Source organism: Channa argus, chromosome 2, assembly GCF_033026475.1.
Source record: "Channa argus isolate prfri chromosome 2, Channa argus male v1.0, whole genome shotgun sequence".
Taxonomy (NCBI): domain Eukaryota; kingdom Metazoa; phylum Chordata; class Actinopteri; order Anabantiformes; family Channidae; genus Channa; species Channa argus.
The window spans coordinates 29,901,806-29,922,658 of record NC_090198.1 but is presented as its reverse complement, the minus strand read 5'-3'; the positions used below and the strand labels follow the sequence as shown (position 1 = coordinate 29,922,658).

The window sequence follows — 20,853 nt, the reverse complement described above, 5'->3', positions numbered from 1 at the left end:
GGACGTCTGGGACTGGACAACATTTAGCTCGGATGGCATCAAGACTCATTTCCCACAGCTCTACAAGTGTTTTACTGTCTGCATCACACCTTTTTGTTTTTAGCTTTTATCAGCTACTAGCAGCAGGTACCTGTGTTCAGGTACAGTGGAAGGAACAGCAGGATTTTATTTCATAGTATGCACAAGAACTGCCTGCTCGCTTGTAGGTCCGATACACACACACACACACACACACACACACACCAAAACTCAGCGAGAAAGAAAGAAAGTGAGACTAAATAAGTTTTTTTTTTTTTTAAACCACATTGCCAATACAACGGCACCAGAAAGCTCAGGTTACCCTACAGCATGCAACTCTAAACCAGCCAACAGGCCTGGGAAACAGCAACCAGTGAAATAATGCAATGTAATATACTGTTTTATTGAATATAGCCAAATAAAATGTCCAGTAAAAGCTGTGAACCAGTAAGAACAGTTATAGGAGAACTTTGATCATTTTCTAAATGAATGCTACGGTCCACAATCACCAGCACTGAAAGTCCTTCACTCATGTTTGGTCGCTCATCAGCCTGCAGCCTGGATTAGCTTGTTCATCTGTGCCTGGACCTTCATTGTTGTCCAAAATCTACTAAAAACTGATCATCCAGACAAACCGCTCCACTGGGTCACGTTCGTCTTCTATATCTCAAAACGTGTTGTGGACCTAAACATTGTCCAAACTGATGGGAGTCGCCGGATTGTGCCAATCCTGAGCAAGCAGGGCAACGTTAGTTAAGAATATGCCATGTTATGTTATTTGCAGTTTATCTGCTTGGAAATATCATTTCATATCATTAGGCGCCAACGTTGCTTGTGACTATGAGAAATACCAGCAAAGTGTGATGTGTGATCTCTCAGGGACGAGGTGGGTGTGGACGCTGGAGACAACATGTTTTCCAGTTTCCAGCACAGTTTTCTTTGAGCCGAAACTTCCTGTGAGACAGAAATGTCTCACAGGAAGTAGCATTTCACAGTGTTGTTCTTTTACTCTCCCCAACAGCTCTGATTGATTAGTAAACTATTACTAGGTTGAGGATATTGATCTCATTCTGCTTTGATTTGCCAGATTCCAGAGCAGACCGCGCTGACAGGCGGAAACTCTTCAGACACTACACTGTGGGCTCCTACGACAGCTTTGATGCCTCCAGGTAAGATCTTCCACAGACCAACTGTATGTACCCGTAAAACCAAAGTAAGGAGAGTTTTGATTGACTGGCTTCTCTTTGCTGCAGTGAAACGTTCTCACCAATACAGAACCCGCTGTTTGTCTTTATATCAAGCTGTGATCCTGAATTAGCTGTTCATAGAAACGCTCAAGTGCTCAGAGGGAAAGAAGATTTAAGATTTAATGCATCCGTATCCTCTGAGCCAAGTGAAAAGTCCTATCTAATGGTTCCTGACGTTGAATCCCAAGGTTTGCTCCGTCTTCTGCACTCAAGTTGTTGTGCTCCTGTCTCTGCTCCTCTGCTGTCAAATCCACTTCAAAACGAGCTTCATTAAGAATGGAGAGAGAAAGAGGAGATGCGTCTCCATCCCGAACAAATTGTGTTTAGCTTAATCAATCCCACGGGCAAACGCCGTGTCCTTGTAGGAACGTGAATTCATAAAAGTTCATAAAATCTCAAAAGTTTAAAAACGGCTTTCGGCTTGTCATAGCAGAAAATGTTCCACATGATGATTTGGAATGTATTTTTACGCCAGATGCCCTTCCTGCACCAACCCTCCCATTTTTTTTTAATCCGGGCTCGGGGCTGGTACCAGCCTCAGTGGATGGAGCCACACCTGGTGGGGTGGGATTCGAACCTGCTGCCTTCTGCATCCCAACCCTCACAATCTGTTAAAATTTTTAACAGTTTCTTATTACTATGGACTGATTAGTTTATCACCAATCCTTGTTTTATTAAAGTCCCAAATTTTAGTACACTGAGAAATTACAAATTGGTTCCCATATTTGAAAAAAAAACAACAAACTCCTCCACACGAAGTCACCTGACGGAGGGTTTTTTTATCACTAGGATTTCAGGTGATGTCATCTGGAGGAGCTCTGGAAAAGCCGGTTGAACGTGATTACAAACTCCATAGTATGAGTGATGAGATGACATAACTGAAATTCCTCCAAGTGATGTCATCTGGAGGCGTTTTCCAGCTAGAAGTAGAGAGATATTTTAAGAGCTATTTTAAGGAAACTCAGAGGGAAGAGTTATGCCAATCACTTACATGCTCTACCCAGAACCCGGTTACATATCAGTGAATGCAAAGCCTGCCTACCTTTAGAAATCCGGTTAAGAAATCCGAAATGTTCAATCTAGCATCAAAAATTATTGGTCAACTTTTATACCAAACTATTTGTAACCCATTAAATATACTTAATATATTCTTCAATGCAGATGAGTTAGTGGTGGACATAGTTCTCAAGTAGTTTCACGTGTTTTAATTGACTATACAAAGGCACAAATAAATTGTTTGTGAGCAGCTCGGTGTTGTATCCAGCGTTGGATGGGTCGTGTAAAAAGGGTGTGTGCATGGCTGTAAGTCTGCAGGCAGCCTCAGGCGAGAAGAGTGAGAGAATCCTCCTGCTAAGCATCTAAGCCTGACCTACTCAAGTGTAGTGCATCTCTAAATCTCAGCCCCACCCCCCGACTTCCTGTACGACAGGGAAAACACAGCCACGTCACCTGGTTGCCTCCCCAACGGTGCTCGTAGGTACAGAAGCCATAAAGGAGAAGCAGAAAACGGCAATTAACCATAACTTTTGTATGTTTTTAACACCTGCCCTACTCTTGGCATGAACCATTTTTTAAATGTGGTGATGAGACAGTGAAGGACAGTGTGACAACTCCCTCATTGCTCTGTTAGATTTCCTCTGGCAGGACTCTATGAACACGCCCGGAAGGTCTTTTTCGTCCGTTTCCAAAATGGGTCAAGGTGAACAGTCTCTGCCGTCTCTCGCCCAGTGTGGGACTGAAGGCCAAATGTGAACTGTGGCACAGACTAAAGACCCATGTGACACTAATGATCCAGGGGAAATCTCAGCTGGAAACGAAACGTTAACCTGGATATAGGCTGAACCGCGAAGGTTCAGCTCTGAGCTTTCTGAGGGAACAGACTGTGTCAGTACCAATAATGTTTTGCCCACCTCAGATACTGAAATGTTGCCGTGTTCATTGCTTGGGAGAGCGACTTTTCTGAGGCCCTCGCATCGAGTCATCCCATAGCTCTTTAAAGATTCATCATTGTTTTTTAACTGGCAGAGGTTGCCCATCCATTTTGCACGAGGCAGGAACTTTCCTGCTCTGCGTGTTTATGGACAGGAAGAGCAGTTTGGTCTCCACTCACAAATTAAAAGGGAGGATAAACCAAAGAATGTGGCAACATCATTCATGTTGCAATAGAGTCAGAAAAAAGAGACCACACACAGTATATTTACAGTGGGTAAACATGTTCGGGGAATTGGCCCAAGGAAGCAAAGGGGGTCTGGGGGTCTCTGGTCTTCGCTGCAAAGTATTTCAGAAACACAACAACCACAAAAAAACTACAGAGCCACAAAGGGGTTTTAACATTTTTGACACTAATTCTGTCCATGTCCACGTAAGACGCTCATGTGAATGCACTCACTGGAATTAAAGCCGAGCCAACATGAAGGATAATCATAAAGGCAAATGTAAGACAAGGGGACAACAGACTTTAAAAGCCTGTCAACGCTCTTTGTCGTCCGTCTCACATCTGTCCAGAGGAGGAGAGATGTGCTTCACTTTAAAACAGTGCATCTGTCTCCACTGGCCATGTAACAGCTTGTGCTTCACTCGAGCTTTGCAGAGAAGCTGAGAGGCAAACGATAAAGTCCCTGTTAATATTTTCATTTGCTGTCATCCAGCTTCCTGCCATCGGGTCCTGACCCCAAGAGAAAGAAATGTAGGTTTTAGTTCAGACTGTACTGGTCCTATTTATGGACAGATTAGTAGACAATGGCAGAAACTTCTTTTTAAGTGTTTCAGGATGATTTTGCATCTTTTGTGGTTTTTGTGTCTCAACATTAACGGCTTTCAAAACAAATATGAACAGAAACTTCAGTACTTACAGTAAAGCCACATGACCTTTGGGCCCCTGGGCCTCAACCCAGAAGGCTGGTTTGGTATATTGGCAAGAATCTGGGGCAACTGTTACCTCAGTCCAGTTCTCAGGAGTTTAAACCACTTTCAACTACAACACTGTCGATTAAAGAGCAGCGGTGTAAAAAAACATACTATCACAATACACCAGTGTATCAGTTTGTTAGTTCAGTCATCCATGGTCATGAGTTTGGCCTTTTTTCTTCTGAGCCTGTTTTGTTCCGAGTGTTGTGAGCATTAAGGGTTATTTTGTGATCATAACGAAGGCAGAGAATGGTTTACGATGGGCTCTAATGAATAACTGATAATGGAATTATTTTGACCCTGAAAAACGTTTTTATTGTTGCCCTGATGACAGAGTAGTGAGCAGCCAATGGGAAACTACACAGCTACATAACTTCTTACACAAAGAATCGGATGTAAAACTGTTCTGGTGATGGTGTGAGGAGTAAAAGCTCGACGTTGGGAACTTTTGCATCGAGATAGTGGGCAGGATCTCTCTCCTTTGCCGTTTCTCTTTAAGTCTGCCTCCGGGACGGACAACTTGCCGACTGCGGCTGCAGAGGGAGGAGAGCCAGATGTGTGGATTTTCATTTATGATGCATCAACTGTGCTCTCTTAGATAAAGCACCGATGATGCTGGAGTCCAACGAGCATTTGCAGAGTCACACGGCACAAGTGAATGCATGAGCTGGTGACTGGGGCACCCTGCTGCATTCAGAAGTTATAGAAACGCTTGTCCACAGTGACTGTTTCACTTGCCTCACTTCCTCCACCAGACATCAGTGATGCAGTGTAAAAGCACGATGACTGTCTCTAAAAGCTTTGCCCTTGAGCCAGACCTTCAAACTCCAATGAAAGGTTTTCCGTGGACAGCAGGGGTTTGTCTTAGGAGAAGAAAGAAAACGCTGCATCTTGAACGTCTCCCTGTGGCTATAAATACACTCCCATGGTGGCGCCCAGATTGAGGCAGCGTGCTCCCAGGGGTAAGCCTCATCCCAAACAGCCTGTCGAGCAGCTCGCCCCACATCCTGCACACTCTGCTTTGTTTTAAGGCAGCCTCAGTCCGTTGCCCCCTCCCCCCAATCACCACTTGTTGAACAAGATGACACCTTGGATGAACTGTCAGGCCCGTTTCTGCACACTGTGCTGCTCTGACCTATTGAAGCTGCCACCATATCAGATGTGGGTGATCAAGGTGTGATTACAGTGACTGCCCACTATGAGCTCGAGGTGTGTGTGTGTGTGTGTGTGTGTGTGTGTGTGTGTGTGTGTGTGTGTGTGTGTGTGTGTGTGTGTGTGTGTGTGTGTGTGTGTGTGGGTAAGTAAGGGAATGCTGGGAGATAACCTTCAATGTGTCAGCAGCGCGAGCCTCCTTCCTCTCTAGACAGATTGTGTTGCTAAGGGAACTGTTGCTAGGATGGCAGTGGCGCCTCTCTCTCCTTCTTTCTTCTCCCCTCTCTTTGCCTTGTTCTCTCTCTCTCTCTCTCTCTCTCAACCCACGTGTCTATTCAGTCCAATCCTTGCATCTCAAACACGCTGAAGGATGCACCCTCACAGCAAACACCTCAGGCTGCAGGAGAAGACTTGGCCTCTTAATCTGCACACTTTCCCCGGCTGGTTCCGGCTCTGCTTCGCAACCCCGATGATTCTGATCACGCTGCAGGAGGCCAGTGTCCACTGCAGGAAATGAAAACTGGGGTGGACCATTTCTGCTCGCATACTCCAGAAAACAAACACCAACTAGGGGAGAGAAACGTGTCATGGTTATCAGGGGGGAAAATAAGTTTAGATAACTTTTTTCATTGTGGAGTAATTATGCCTTCATTGCAGAAGAAGCTTTGTCACCATAAAAACACACAACTGCAGCTCTGTAACAATGTGAATTAGACATAATGTCATACGTGTACGTGCGAATGCATTTCAAGCTGCAGATGCAGTTTGCTGTTTTCATCACCTCAGTCGGTGATAACAAAGGGAAAAAAGAGGATTTCACCTGATTGTGAACATGAATGAAGATGCTACACAGCTGCCCCCAGATATTTGTTCTGAAAATGAGTGCAGTTACAAATTAGGCCACCAAAGTCCACAGGCCCCCTCCCCCCACAAATCCATTAAAATGACCAACAACTTTGGTCCTGAATTGCCATGAAAATATAGTTATGCAAAAGTTCAGTTCTACTTGCTTTTAACACATAATTGATACCAGTCTAATCCTTTGAGTGTAAGTACGATTAACTTTCTACACAAAAACTCCAGCACATCATTCTCTCTTGTGAGTTTGTGGTGGACGCTGCATGTGGAGAGAAGTGGAACTTGTTTGTACTGATTGATTAGAAGAAAGAGGAGCGCGGTGTGACGGGGAGACGAGGAAACTGGTGCCAGCGACCAGTCGGGCTATCGATCAGTCACTTAACTCATCGGCCAGTCGGTCATTAAGACAGACGGACACAACGCCGCCGTCACCCACCTGCTCCCCCCCCCCCCCCCCCCCCCCCCCACACACACACACACACACACACACGCGCGCGCGCGCGCGCATACACACCCCTACACACACCCTCACTACCAGCCAGTCGGTAGCTGTGTGTGCACATTGCAGAGCACATCCATCTACACCGAGACTGCTGCTCTGCTTCCTCCTTCTCGCGCTCTCTCCTTCCTCGCCAACACGCCCCCCCCCCCCCTCACCACGAACCCGGCGCGTTTCAGCCTGCCCGCCTCTCTGCCTCATTATGAGCCATTAGCCGCCGCTAACACCAGCAGCCTCATGTCGCTTCTCCTCGAAGGCGCGGCCCCCCCACACCGCCGGTCGGAACCTACGCAGCAGCGGCAGCAGCAGCGGCGGGGGTAGCCGAGCTGCGCGCCCCGCGTCTCCGCACAGGAGAGGCGGCAGCAGCTGCGGTGGCAAGTTGAAGGAGGCGCGCCTCTCTCGTCGCCCCCCCTTTTTTTCTTCTTCTTTTCTTTTTTGGGAGGGGGGGTTGTCTCTTTTCTGGAGATGCTGTGGCCGGGCTGCCGGGGCCGCTGTCATACCGTTTGATAAGGATAGAGTCCGGCGTGAGGAGGAGGAGGAGGCGGCTGCAGCGCTGGTGGTGGTGGGGTGGGGTCGGGGTCGCCCTGCCCTGCCCTGGCCGGACTAGCTCTCCTCCAGCAGCATGAACCTCCACTCGGGCAGGGCGTCCGTGGCCATGCTGCGGATGATGGGCTGTGCTAACGGGCGCTCTGCTCGGCATCTCCTCCACAGTGACTGCGTGGTGGACGAGAAGACGGTGGTGCTCCAGAAGAAGGAGAATGAGGGATTTGGCTTCGTCCTGCGAGGGGCGAAAGGTAGGAGGCTTTCCTCACTTGTTGTGCTTTTAGTTCACTCTTTCTGTCTTTGTGTCATTGTCCCAAAATGATCATCCCCACACACACACACACACACACACACACACACACACACACTGACCTGCTTTCACACTGGGAGGATGGAATATGGTGCTGGTGTGTGTGGAGTTCGACTCACCTTGGATCAGCCCCCCTCCTTTGCCCAAAGCTAATAAGTTCTATGTGACCTCCCCTGCAGCCCAGAACAGACACACACACACACACACACACACACACACAGCTGGAGTGATGGCATGTGTTGGCAGGAATGCAGCTGATGCTTCCCTCCCAAACTAATGAGTGGTTGAAGCCACCTTTCAGTGCTTTGCTCTGCTTTGGCGTCTGTGTTCAGCATACACCTGCCCGCTGGCGCCCACCTCATCATGAGTTGTTGTGATACGCGCATCCATCCAGGCAGTGAGATATTTCACCAGGCCTCTGGATTGGCTCTAAAAATAGCCAGGTTGAGCTGCTGCGTCGGTTTCTATGACGAATCTCGCCATGTCATAATTCACGTTGCATTCCACAACTGTGCGGTGCCGTTGGATTGGTCTACGCCATGGTTACTGTCGAGAGGTAAATTTAGTCTATTGATGCCCCTGTTTTAAGACACATGCAGAGAGAAAGTGAGAGAGGGGGAAGGCAGAGGGATTTGGCTTGAAAAACAAGAGCAATGTTCTAGTCATTCTGACACACACTGCCATCACCCCGGGGGAACTGACCCAGCTGAGCTTATCCTGCATTGGGGTGAACACACACAAACACACACACGAACACACAAACATGCACAGATGCCCGAGCTGTCACATAAGCTCACATCCTCTTTAGCTCTCTGCAATTCTGCCCATTTTCTCCCCACTGCCTGTCTCTCTGTGTGTGTGTGTGTCTGTCTCACTCTCACTCACACACACACACACACACTCTTAAAGAAACATGGTCGTCATAACCATGTAAATACCCTCACGAAACCCTGCGCACAAACTGTGTCTTCCAGTAGGGGGATGAGTTATAGGAAGTGTCACTTGTCACCACTGGTTTCTTCCTGCCACAGACTTTTTTTAACCTCCCCAAGAGCAAAATACGGAGGGAGGCTGGGCTGCAGCCACGTGTGGAGAGAATGGACTGATAGTGCAGGCTGCATGATGAACTGCTGCTGAAAACCACTGCATCACAAAGATGCCAATCAAGTGATTAATATGGTGGTGATCTGTACCTTCAAACTCGCTTTGGTGAAATTCTTCATTTTGCTTATTCTGGGATTTTACACTGTAGTAAGTCATAGTTTTGTATGGCTGAGACTAAATGTGCTGAGACATTTGAGACAAGCGAAATGCTCAAAATGTAACAAACTCAGCCCTAGTAACAAACACAAGTGGATGTTTAAATGTACAGACACACTTGAAAATAGTTTGAGACGGCGCTCGATCGTTTAAAGAACCTCACTTTAGTAAAACAGCCTGCTTTACTGTCAAACCCAGATTCAAGTAAAACAGATTTTTGTAACTGTTTCTCTCCGTTAAAACTACATTATATCCATCTCCATCTGATCATCAGAATTTCGTTGTACACCTTCTATGTATAATGACAAATAAAGTACTTTAAAATCTGGAAGCAGAAGTAAACAGCTGCAACTGTGTGCAAGGAAGCTACTGTAGCGCTTCAGGTCTTACTCAGCATCAAGCTGCTGCACAGTAAATTAAAAAGCTGCAACACGTCCTGATCGAGCAGAAATAACTGGACTTAACTGATTGGTCAGAAGCAGGAGCCTCATATAAACTTTAGAAGTCAATATCTCAGCGTCGTCCTGTCAGGCTGGGTCACAGGAACCTTTGACACTTACATGCGCATACAGCAGCCTACACTGTCATTTTGCTGCTGCTTTGGTGACGCGTAGTTTATGGTAAACTCCAGTTTTGGTTGTAGGTTAAGTAGTACATGTAACTGAGGACAAACATCAATCTGTATGACTTCCGTACATAAAAGTATCTCTTTTTACGCACTAATGTACATTTACACCCTAAACTGAAGCCACACAGAGCAAGTCGACAATTGGTGATGTTGCCCTTTAAGTGTTTGCACTGAGCCACATTGTCAGACTGACGCAAACATACGTTAAACTCCATTATATTTGGATGTAAACAGACCATAATTGATAAGATCTGTTTGATGGACACCAGTCAGTTTTCCTGCTGTTGTTTCTCCTGTTTTTCTCCTCCGGCAGTATTTCATGTTTTGTTTGCAGAAATCTGACTGATGTTCATTCTTGCTTTTCTGCCTCTGTCCCTTCTCGCGTCCTCCAGCGGATACACCCATTGAGGAGTTTACTCCCACACCTGCCTTCCCCGCCCTGCAGTACCTGGAGTCTGTGGACGAGGGAGGAGTGGCGTGGCAAGCTGGGCTCCGAACGGGCGACTTCCTGATCGAAGTAAGAGCTGCTCCATTTCCTTTTCTTCTGCACAGGCAAATAGGCATCGGAGCCGGCCTGGCATGGTCGGGTGTTGCTTTTGGAATGTGAGGAATCATTTCTCTGTTGCACTAATTTGAAAGCATTGTGGATGCTGGGGACATATGGTTTAACTCATCACTTCGACCCAAATCCTAATACCTGCCTCAGTGTTTTCGTTTTCTGCTCTTTTTAACCTGCTCGCTGAGGAAACGTGTCAGGAGGAGATGGTGTCAGACTAACCCTGGTGCATTTGAAGAAGACCTCTCTTTGTGTGACCGTCCTTTAGCAACTGTCACTGTGAAATCACCAGTTTGCATGCAATTAACAGCAACAGCTGACTCCTGCCACTTTTGATTAGGATAGTGACTAATGGCTGGAAGAAAACATTTTGAAGTCTGCAGAGTTGTAGCCGTTGTAATGGGATGAGCAGTTTGCAGAGCGGGCTTGAGTTGTGTCAGGCTCTTTCCTCGTGCACTAGCTTCACATGCACAGCTACGTTGTGTGCGGTTAGTGCAAGGCTGCTCTTAATGTGGCCGACCCAGCAAAGTGCTTTACTCAAGTTCAGCAGGCCATTGAGTAAATGATGAGGGCGAATGATGTGATAGCTGATGCTTGTTTTGGGTCTTCTATTAGTTAAATATCAGTGTTTCTAAAAGCATTGGGTTCATTGCCGGTGCAGTAATATACAGTACCAAGAGTTAAATGGTAACAAAATAAGCAAAGGAATCGAATTGTATGACTTGTAGTGGACAGGTTATTTTGGTCTCCTCTAAGCAATGTTGCAGTTAAAGCAAACAGCTCGACTTCCAATAAAAGTCTCAAACTGTGCAGCCAAGTGGTGGATGATGGCAACGGGAGAAGAAAGAAACCTGCTTTTAAAGTAAAGGCAGAGTTTGTCTGGTGTTCAGCCGTGTTGCCTGACATCAGCTCGGTAGGTTTCACTTCACCGGGAGCGGGTCCCTGTGTGACCTAATAACCAGAGCCCCAGAGACAGAAGAGCTGTGACAGCCAGGGGTCATGTGACTCATGTAGCTTCAAAGAGGGTGATTCAGATTCTAGTGTTTTCTATGGAGAGAAGCAGCTTGTCTATTCTGTGTTGCCTGCGCTCTACTTGTTTTACACGGCCGCAAAATTATTACAACCACATTTTGGCTAAACATTTCTCCAGCTGTTGAGTTACGTCTGATTCCATGTATAATCCCTTGTTAACTATCTTAAAGAGAATTATTTTAATCTGTTCCTATGCTGGGAGGCTCTAAAAGGCTGTAGACATACAACACACATAACAATAGCTGATTTAGTAGGATTTAAAACAACGTGTATCAAAATTTTCCCAGCAGTTAATCATTTTGCTTGTTGGCTGCTGTAGACTCCACATCACTGAGCACCTATCCATGCATGTACAGTATAGGAGCCGCATCTCCTGGCTGTGAACTTTCAGTACAGGACCCTCTGGCCGATGGGGACGTGGCCTTATAACACAGGCCCACGCGAGTCCTCTCACGGGAGGTGAAAGTGAAAACGGGAGCAGCGGAACGGCGCAGTGTGGTTTTACTGTTGGTGTTTTGTGCTAATCCAACATCCTTTTTCTGACTGTACTTGTAAAGATTTCTCTGTAAGCAGTTGCAGTATTTTACCTCTCGGGGTTATCGTCCAAATGCCTCCGTAGTAACGATTTGTGTTTATCAGAATGACTTGAAATCATCTTTAGTGCTGCTTAGTGTTTTCCTGATGTGAACGGGGGTCTCTCGCTGAAATGGAAAAGAATATTTGAGGAAATATCCTGTGCTGAGACTCCCCCTGCACATTATACATCACATCACAGCTGCTGGCGAATAAACACGGTCTATTTTGGGCTTTGTTTCCTGTTCTTATATGACTCCATAACGACTGTGTGTCTGTGAGCAGCACCGCGCTGGGGATTGGTTTACTTTTTTGCGTTTCTGCTAAATGAAGCATCAAATGAGTCGAGCAGACTGTATCTGTCTGTGCAGCCCTTCCTGTTCGCTCCTCATCTCTCATTTGTTTTAGCGCCGATGTGTGTTGACCCTTTAATCCTCAGTCAGACTGATTTGCAGGGAGAAGTTGTTTGGATGGTCTTGGGTGTGTTGGACACACTCACAGCTGCACGGCCTCTGGCTAGTTAGCCATCCACAGCTCGTACTCTTTAATGAGCAGAACATCTCTGCTCCGTCCGACTCAGTTTACTGTATTTTTTTGACCTGGAACATTTCTTCATATATATATCATAGTAACCTTACAGTAAGAGGATCATTCCTGGAACCCCCCCCCCCCCCAGCTTTTCAAAGCTGAAAATCTGCATATTGTTTCCAAATAGTTACTACCCTCAACTACCCTCATCACTTCATCCCACTTATGGTGTCAAGGAGTGATGTGCAGAAATGAAGCACGACAGATGAATTGACACAACACACATTTGCCAAATGGCACATCCCGTCTCAATCCAGCTCATTTTGAAGCAGTGGCAATTACTTACAGCACATTGCACAGCTGTCTCACCTGTCACCAGGCTTAATATGGATCGTTCTGTTACAGTTTCATTGCAGGCTCTGCTGAGGTTGTGTGATGCACTCGTGTATTTCTTTCTGTAAAATTTCCCATAGTATGAATGTTTGTATTTACTCACACAATGCAAGAAATGTAACAGGAGATTATATATTTATTATATAATTAGCAGGAAATGGTAAAAGCTAGTGAACGTTTAGTTTTTGGGGCAAAATGATGAAGGCAAAGGGATTAAAATAACAACTTGTATTTAGGCTGGTAATGCAAGACGGCTCTGTACTATCTGAACATATGGGCACCTGCTGGAGTGTGTGGTTAGTTTGAGGTTAAGTAGAGTTTTGGGCACTAAAATCCAACGTTTTGAATAAATACACACATCAGACAATGAAACTGTTCAGAGTTTGTGTTGTGAAATGGAAAGAACGCAACACAATACATTAGTGCTTCAGGCGTGCACAGCAGAACTAGTGCATTGCTGGATCTGGGCTGGTCATCAGAGGCAGCTTATGTGCAGATCGCAAGTGGCGACAGCATCACATCTCACAAATTGTTGTCACTTGCAGATACATTTGTGACTCCCAGAGGGATCTGGTTGTCTCCTGTATGTACACTGTTTGCACAAAATAGAAACTTTCAGGGTGCAAGTCTGAAACTGTATGTTGGTAAAACTGATTGGAATCACTTAGAGTTCGGTCTCTTTATAATGGAAGCTAGATGCTTTAAATAAAATTTGCTTTATAATGCATGCATTTAAGCATTGCTAAAAATAACAGCCTATCTGTGGGTAAAAGCTAAGTGGACTGTCCTGCTCCCTCTTCCACGCTGAGGCCAAGATGGATTGAACAGGAGACTCACAAAGACACTAAACGCACTTTGCTGTGTGCTGTTGTTGATCCTGTCCTGTAGTAATCAAGGCACAGTGCTGATGCGGTTGCCATGGTAGCCCATTGGATCTAATATATAATCCCTTTACAGTCTCGCCAGATGGCCTGCACCTGCTAAACCCATTTCCAATTGAGAGATGTCATATTTCACCGACAGGTGAGCTCTCCATCTTCACGTGTCCGTCACACGTGAAGAAGCAGAATTTGGACCGTTTTGGACCATGATACCGTTCCACGGTGCGTTCTGCGCCTCCAGCTCTTGTCCTCTTCCAAATGGATTTTAGGACGTGTGTGTGTATAAGATGCAGGAGAAGTAGAAGCTGATTGAGTTTCACATCATGGGTTGAAGGATGGAGGCATGAAGAGTTGATGAAAAGGTGGCTGTGCTGTTTTTGTTTCCCGGTGTTTTCCCTTCTGTAAGAGCTGCCTGTGTGTGTGTGTGTGTGTGTGTGTGTGTGTGTGTGTGTGTGTGTGTGTGTATTTAAACATCTGTGTTTGTGTCCACGAGACTGCACGTATGCTCAGTTTCCCTGTACGTTAGCATAACATAACCATTTGCATGCATGATTTAGGGCTTGGCTAAGCATCAATCTTTCATTACCTCTTTCCGCTTGGCATGAGGATGCACACATGCACTAGCACTCGAATCCTTTGCCCAAACGTGTTTAAGTGGGTCCTCGTCAATAGCGGCTCTGCTTCAGAAGCCTGAATTTCATATCAATACCGGTTGTTGGATTTCTGTAAGTGAGACACGCTGGCGAGGAAAGACTTTACATTCTCTGCGTGACGAAAGAATATCATGATCGCCTGGTGGCTGCCAAGGCCCCGAAGCCCAAAGGCCAGAGGTGACTTCCTCTTCTCTCCTTTAATAGACAGTGTATCTCGAGTATCTTTTGCTCCTGTGTGATAAAGTGTGTGCTGCAGCAAAGCAGTCACTGCGACTCTGTGGTGTTTTCTGGGGCCTGAATTCCTAATGAATGATAATACAAATATAAATGAATTTGAAGGAACAAATAGGTTTGTTGATTATTTTAATCTGTTGAACAGTCTCCCACTTAACCTGTTTTTCCAGGTGCCAATGACGAGTTGTAAAGAAGCAAAAGACCAAGTTGAAAAAGAACAAAACAAAGAATAAGGCTTCAAATAGACGTGACAGCCAGTGTTTTTATCCATATAGATGCAGTCAGTCAACACACAGCTAAAATAAAACGTTTTTCATTGTGAACCCCTCCACTGGAGGTCCTGGTCAGACGACCCCCACCGTGAGCAGTCCCAGGGATCCACCGTCCCCACGCGTCTTCACGCTTTTCTCTACCTGCCTTCAGTAATTTCAGAAATTACCACTTGAAAAGGTTAGATCCATTACACAGCTTGAAATAATATTTCCTCTGCTTCATTTTCCTTTGTGTGAGATGTGAGGAAAGACTCTTGGACTTTCATGGAAATAATAAGCCAGCGGTGTTCACTACAGGCTGTCGTGCTGACTGGAACTGGATGTCTGAGGCTGATATTGATGTTTTGAATTGAATGTATGTGAACTAATATTCTTTTATCACATAAAAACAGAGACATTTTGAAAGTGATGCTTATAAAAGCATTAAATGTGACTAAGTGGGACTGTGTGAACTGATCAGGCTTTTTTCAATGAATTTAAATTAAATCTCTTTCTCTTTTCTGTTTGTGAGGCTTGTTGATATATATGTATGTTTACATTTAGTCACGCGGTCGATGCTTTTATCCAGAGTCACTTACAAGTGAAGTACAAGAGTGTTACAGTGTCATTAGTTTCAAGTGCAAGAAAGAACTCATAGGGTTTTGTTTTCAGTTTTCAGCACATAGGAAGTTTCAGCAGTTTTTTTAGTTTTGGGAGTGAGGCCTGCAGCCTTATTTAATTTACTGATGACTGGCATCCAGTCAGTAGGTGTTCGTTAATGTCTTTGACTTTGAAACATTAGAAACTGTTCTCGACCCAAAGAAATACGATTTACCGCAGGTGCATTGACTTTTGGATTGTCCTCAAAGTGCATGAGGTGCAAAATGAGGCACAGTAAGACAATGAACGAGGGTATGTTTGAAGAAGAGAGTTGCAGTCAAGCAGTGGCTGTGGTGAACATCCTGTATGTGTGTGTGTGTGTGTGTGTGTGAGAGTGAGCATGTGCATTTGTGCAGTGGAGGTAGACGGAGTGAAGCACTTACTCTCTTATATAACATAACATGCAACTTTGGCAAAGAATGTGTGATCAGTGTAACATGAAAATGCATCTGCCTTGCAGTGCCCCCAGGTGTGTGTGTGTGTGTGTGTTTGTGTGTTTGTACTGTCTATCTGCCTCGGTGCTGCAGTTGTGCACTGTGCACGCTCTTAAAGGAGCATGAGGCCTCTCTCATCTCCATGAGGCAGGAAACAGTCACTGACTCCATGTCTAATGCAGAAAAGCATCCAAAGTCCCATATTCCAGCCACTGTGTGCAAGCTTGGATTTGTGGAATGAAACACCTCTGCATTTGTGTTAAGGCACGGAGATGATGATGCCTTGAACAACATTATGAGCTTATGACGTAAAACATGATTTCCAGAAAAAGCATTTTATTGTGTGAAGATTTGGTGCTTAACATTCAGTGAAGTCTGTGATTCCTGCAGCACGTTCTGCCCATATGGACATTTAAAACATAACTTTTATATTTTGAAAATAACAATTATGGCATGTAACTAATGATTATTGTCATTTTTCTGGTTCATCGCTGACCTATTTTGTCTCTAAAATGCTCCTGACAGGATCACAGACACGACCTTCACCCAGCTATTCCCACCATATGTGGCCAAATGTGTTCGGTTCGTAATGAAAGACTGAGCTGCTGTGAGCTTCCCTGTTGATTTCCACACAAACCGACATCTGACAACTTCTTTTCTGTGCTATTTGTGTGCTTTCTGCCATTGTTAATATTTATGCGATTAAATGTGGATACATCCCCTCTCCAGGGGTAGTAGTATAAAGTGTCTCTGTGGTCCCCAGATCAAGTCTCGTAAGACTAGAGGACACTTGACCCCTGTGGAACAAAAGGAAGTCCATATTCTGTGCTTCAGTTATTGTACACTAGGGGGATAACAGTTCTTCATATCACCATATCAAATTTGGTTCAGACCTCACTTTTCCTTTTGTTTATGAATCACCAACACTTTGGATTTAAACGAATTTGGCCTACACTCTGCACTGTCCCTGAATGCCTCAAATCCTAAATAGATCGGGTTTTACTTTCTTTGCTAAAATCCTGCACGCAAAGGCAAAACGACGGGTGCTCAAGAACAGAGCAGATGTCGGATTGAATTTGTGGGAGTCTGTCTTATCTGTAGTCAGGTCGCAGTGGCAGCAGATGTCCCTCTCTGCGTCCATGTTTTCCAGCTCATCCTGGGACATCCTGAAACCCTCCCAGGCTGGATAAGATGTATAAGCTCAGCAGGGTGTTCTTGCCTCCTATCGTGTGTCCCAGTGAGATGCTGGATGCTACTCTGTCGCTTTACAAAGGAACTTGATTTTGGTGCTGCACTGCTTGAGATGTTCCTAAATTATCACCAACATGTGTAAATACCCTAATAGCCAGTGTCATCATGTCTTTTTGGTCATTTAGCATCTTTAAACTGAGCAAACAAGATAAATTGACACTTTCTTCATTTGGAGACTCTGGTCCAGTAGTCATTTAAAGCCCATGCTGCTACAAGTGCACACACAGGGAACTAGTAGAACCCAACACATGGATCACTACAAGAGCTTTGGGAATAATAGATGAAGTTTGTAGATTTGAGTAACTTGAGTATGAAGAGGAAGAACACTTCTGGTGATAAATACTCTACATTAGATGTCAGACATCACTTTGACTGGATACCTGGATGCTGGAAGCCACATGAAACATTTTTAAAGCTGCTCAGTTTATGTATTCTATCGATTTTCCTCCTGAAACAGGATTTTGGAATGGGACATAATCCAAGCTCCAGCTCATTCAAGTTTATTAGCTCTGTGATGTTTTTTTTGATTAGCATTTTTAGATCATGTTGCTGGTACAGAACACTTCATGCTTAGAGTCTGATATTTCCTGAAAAGGTGTGTGTGTGTGTGTGTGTGTGGATTAACTCTGTCTACATCAGCGAGACAAAGTGGACATGTTATAAGAGGCCAGACAATGTATTTAAAGAAGCTTTTGTATTTTTTGCTTACAGTTTCAAGGAAAATCCACAAGAGATGGTATCGAATGCTGCAGCAGTGATAAAGTCGGCTTAAAACCACAAAGAGAGACGTGAATAGAGAGAATAGTGAACCCGGTGCAGACAGATGGCCTGTGTGTCTTTGAGTGTGTAGTTAAAATACAATAATGTAAGTTTTTACAGTTGTCAGTACATGGGTGTTTAGTATGTGTCTGTGTTGACATGTAGTTCGTAAAGAATTCACCACAGAGCTTATGTCTAACTCTGAAACAAGTCCACCTGCTTGTGAAGAGCCCGACGTGGTGGGAAATGTCTACAGTCCCAATCTGACTTAAGCCCTCGGATTATCTCGTTTTCCTGTAAAGCAGAGCTGCTCAGAGTGATTTAATGTAGGATATAATCTATGTGATTATATCATCTTTAAGTTCATCATCCAGCTATTTACAGTGTTAACATTTGCTCATCTGCAGGGCAAAACCAGGCGTCCTTCCACAGGCTTTAGTTCCAGAAACAGACCCCAGGCGATATGCAATCTGAATATTGGCTGCTTGGAACAGCTGCTTGATTTTAGCGACTGTATGTTTGTTCATGTTTTAAGATGCACAAATGAATGTTCTTCTGTGGATCATGAACTGAATGGCTGTCTTTACTGTGCCCCCACACACAACGGCTCTAGCACCTGAATCTGCACTTTCTCTAAGGTCTGTTGAGCATTTAGCATCTTTCAGTGTTTCATTTTATGACCCTCAGCTTCACAGCTAGCTGGTGAGTTGAGTGGAGCATTGAGGAGCTAAAACACAAACCGCATACAGACTGCAGGCAAAAGTAGGCCAAATACGTCTTTTATCCCGATATCAGATTTCTTTTTCTCTTGCGACAGGAGAGTGTAGCCTGACAACACAGGATGGTGGTGTGTAAAATGATGCTGGTGGTGAGGAAGATGAAGAGGACTAATGCAGAGCAGAGGACGAAGTGGTGGAAGTTGAAAAAGGAAGAATGTCGTGTAGTTTTCAGGGAGGAGCTGAGAGAGACTCTGGGCGGTCAGGAGGTGCTTCCAGATGACTGTACCACTACAGCTAATGTGATCAGGGAGACAGGTAGGAGGGGACTCGGTGTGTCATCTGGAAAGAGGAAAGTGGACAAGGAGACTTGGTGGTGGAACAAGAAAGTTCAGGAGTGTATACAGAGAAAGAGGTTAGCTAAAAAGAAGTGGGACACTGAGAGGACTGAAGAGAGTAGACAGGAGGACAGGGAGATACAGTGTAAGGTTAAGGTAGAGGTGACCCAAAGGTGTTGAGACGGGGGTGAGACCAGAGATGTTGTTCGGCTTAGAGACAGTGGCACTGAAGAAAAGACAGGAGGCAGAGCTTAAGATGTTGAGGTTCTCTTTGGGAGGGACGAGGATGGACAGGATCAGGAATTCGCTGTGGCGACCTCTGAAAGGGAACAGCCAAAAGGAGAAGATGAAGAAGAAGAAGACCTGGATCATATATGGTCCTGAATCAGATTTGGCGTTTTTCAATGTGACCTCAGTCTGATGTCACTATTCTGCGTTGGCAGGAGCTTTGATAACAACAACTGATGACCAGCAACCCCCTGCAGGATAACAGAGTTCATGATTTTCTTCAGGAACAATAATGAAATATAACTTTCGTTCTTCGCTCTGTGATCTGTGGGGAAACCTCATCTTTGTCTGAAACCCTGTTGACCTCACAAAGATCAGTTCCTTGAGAAGGTTTACTGCAGTCCGGCGAGAACTTGAAAGTGAAATTGTAAAAGCTCACTTCAGCTGCGTCCATGTTTACTTCGTATAAACGACTTTCTGCATGTTGCTTCAAGTTATTGTTCTTGTGGGCATGCGGCCACTTCCAGGCCGTGGCCAGTTCACGCTGGAGTCTCACGTAACAGCCACACAAAAAACACAGCCTTAGATTTATATTCACCAGGTGGATGAAAAGATGTCTCCAAACAGATGGTTACAGTGCTGCATCCCCCCTGGATCTCTTTCCTCACATTAAGTGCATCAGCTTGAAAAGGTGAGAAGTTGTCTTGTTGTGCTGTTCGCATTGGCAAAAAAAAGAGATATTATGCAAACGCCATGTTTCTATTCCACTATTTAAATGTGAATTTATTGAACAGAATGTGAAAGTGTTGGTTTTTTGCTGCTTCCCACACGAGACCCATTTATTAATGGTTAGTTTTGTCTCATGTCTCACCTGTCGGGTTTGTGCCAGGCTGACTTTTGTCGTGGGTTTTCTTGTCTGCACCTGATCAAGCTCAAATATTGATTCTTGTTGTGGGAATCCCAGAAAGGCAGTGCTGCTGCTGCACTTGCTGCTGCTGCTGCTGCTGCTTCAGCCTCGGGCGTCAAATGTGAGAAGAATGAAGAAGGCTCTCGATCATCATCTGCTCCCCTCAGCTATTTGCTCGCTACCCATTTCAGCACATAAACACTCATCAATAGCTCCTCTCAGGGAAAGTCAGGAGGCTCTCAGACATGCAGTTGTGTGCACACAATCCCCACAAGTCAACACACATACGCACTGAAATCACATGATAGTCCTAAAATAACAGATGAAGCGTCATTTCCTATAAATAATTTATGTATGGGTATAGTGCACAAAGAGCAGCATGCCTGAGCCCACGGTGCCCAGGGAGCTGCTTTTTATTTTTACAGCAAACACAACACAGCCCACTGTTAGATTATGGCATGAAGGTAAAAGCTTGTAAGATGGCTGCACTGGGAGACACTGGGAGACGGGCGAGGACCAGGCACTGGTTGGCAAAGCTGTCCATTAACAAACAAACACGCTAAGTATCAGATTAAGTCCCCATTTAATGATGGATGGTATGATCCACTGTTAGCCCTCTCAGCACCACTCCCACCTCCAGTGGTATCACACAGCAACTGTCGCTTAGCAACCGGGAACACGTTGTGCCCGACTGTGCAGACAGTGATAATGCAGCTTTTAGGAGTGAAGCTTAGCAGAGGCTCAGGAGACAGAGAGGCTGAAGCGTATTTTACTAGAGTGAAGGACATGAGGTCAGACAGAAAGGACGATGCCGGCGAGGAAGGGCGGAGGGCGTGGCGGTGACCGCATTGTCACGCCAAGGCAGCCTGTACAACCTTAAAGACCCATCAGCTGTTCTAGCCTCACATTCATTTTCAGGGCCTCACACTTTTATCCAGTCTTGTGTGATGCAACAGAAATATCACATAACGATACAAGTCCATGTCCATGATAACAATATTGATCCTAATAGTTCAACAAAATAACCAGATGGAAAA

General features: G+C 45.1%; 1 protein-coding gene across 4 annotated transcripts in view; it reads left to right on the top strand.

Moving 5' to 3' along the window:
- Window positions 1-20,853, top strand: part of LOC137107037 (SH3 and multiple ankyrin repeat domains protein 2-like) — a 170,982-nt gene that overhangs the window by 124,440 nt on the left and 25,689 nt on the right. For all 4 annotated transcript variants that reach the window (XR_010912068.1, XM_067491247.1, XM_067491244.1 and 1 more), the window contains 3 exons: window positions 1,106-1,187; window positions 7,393-7,475; window positions 9,815-9,939. Coding sequence is in view for 3 of the 4 variants with exons in the window: in XM_067491247.1 (XP_067347348.1) it covers window positions 1,106-1,187; window positions 7,393-7,475; window positions 9,815-9,939 (290 nt within the window). In the remaining variant the exon portion in view is untranslated. The remainder of the gene's footprint in view (window positions 1-1,105; window positions 1,188-7,392; window positions 7,476-9,814; window positions 9,940-20,853) is intronic.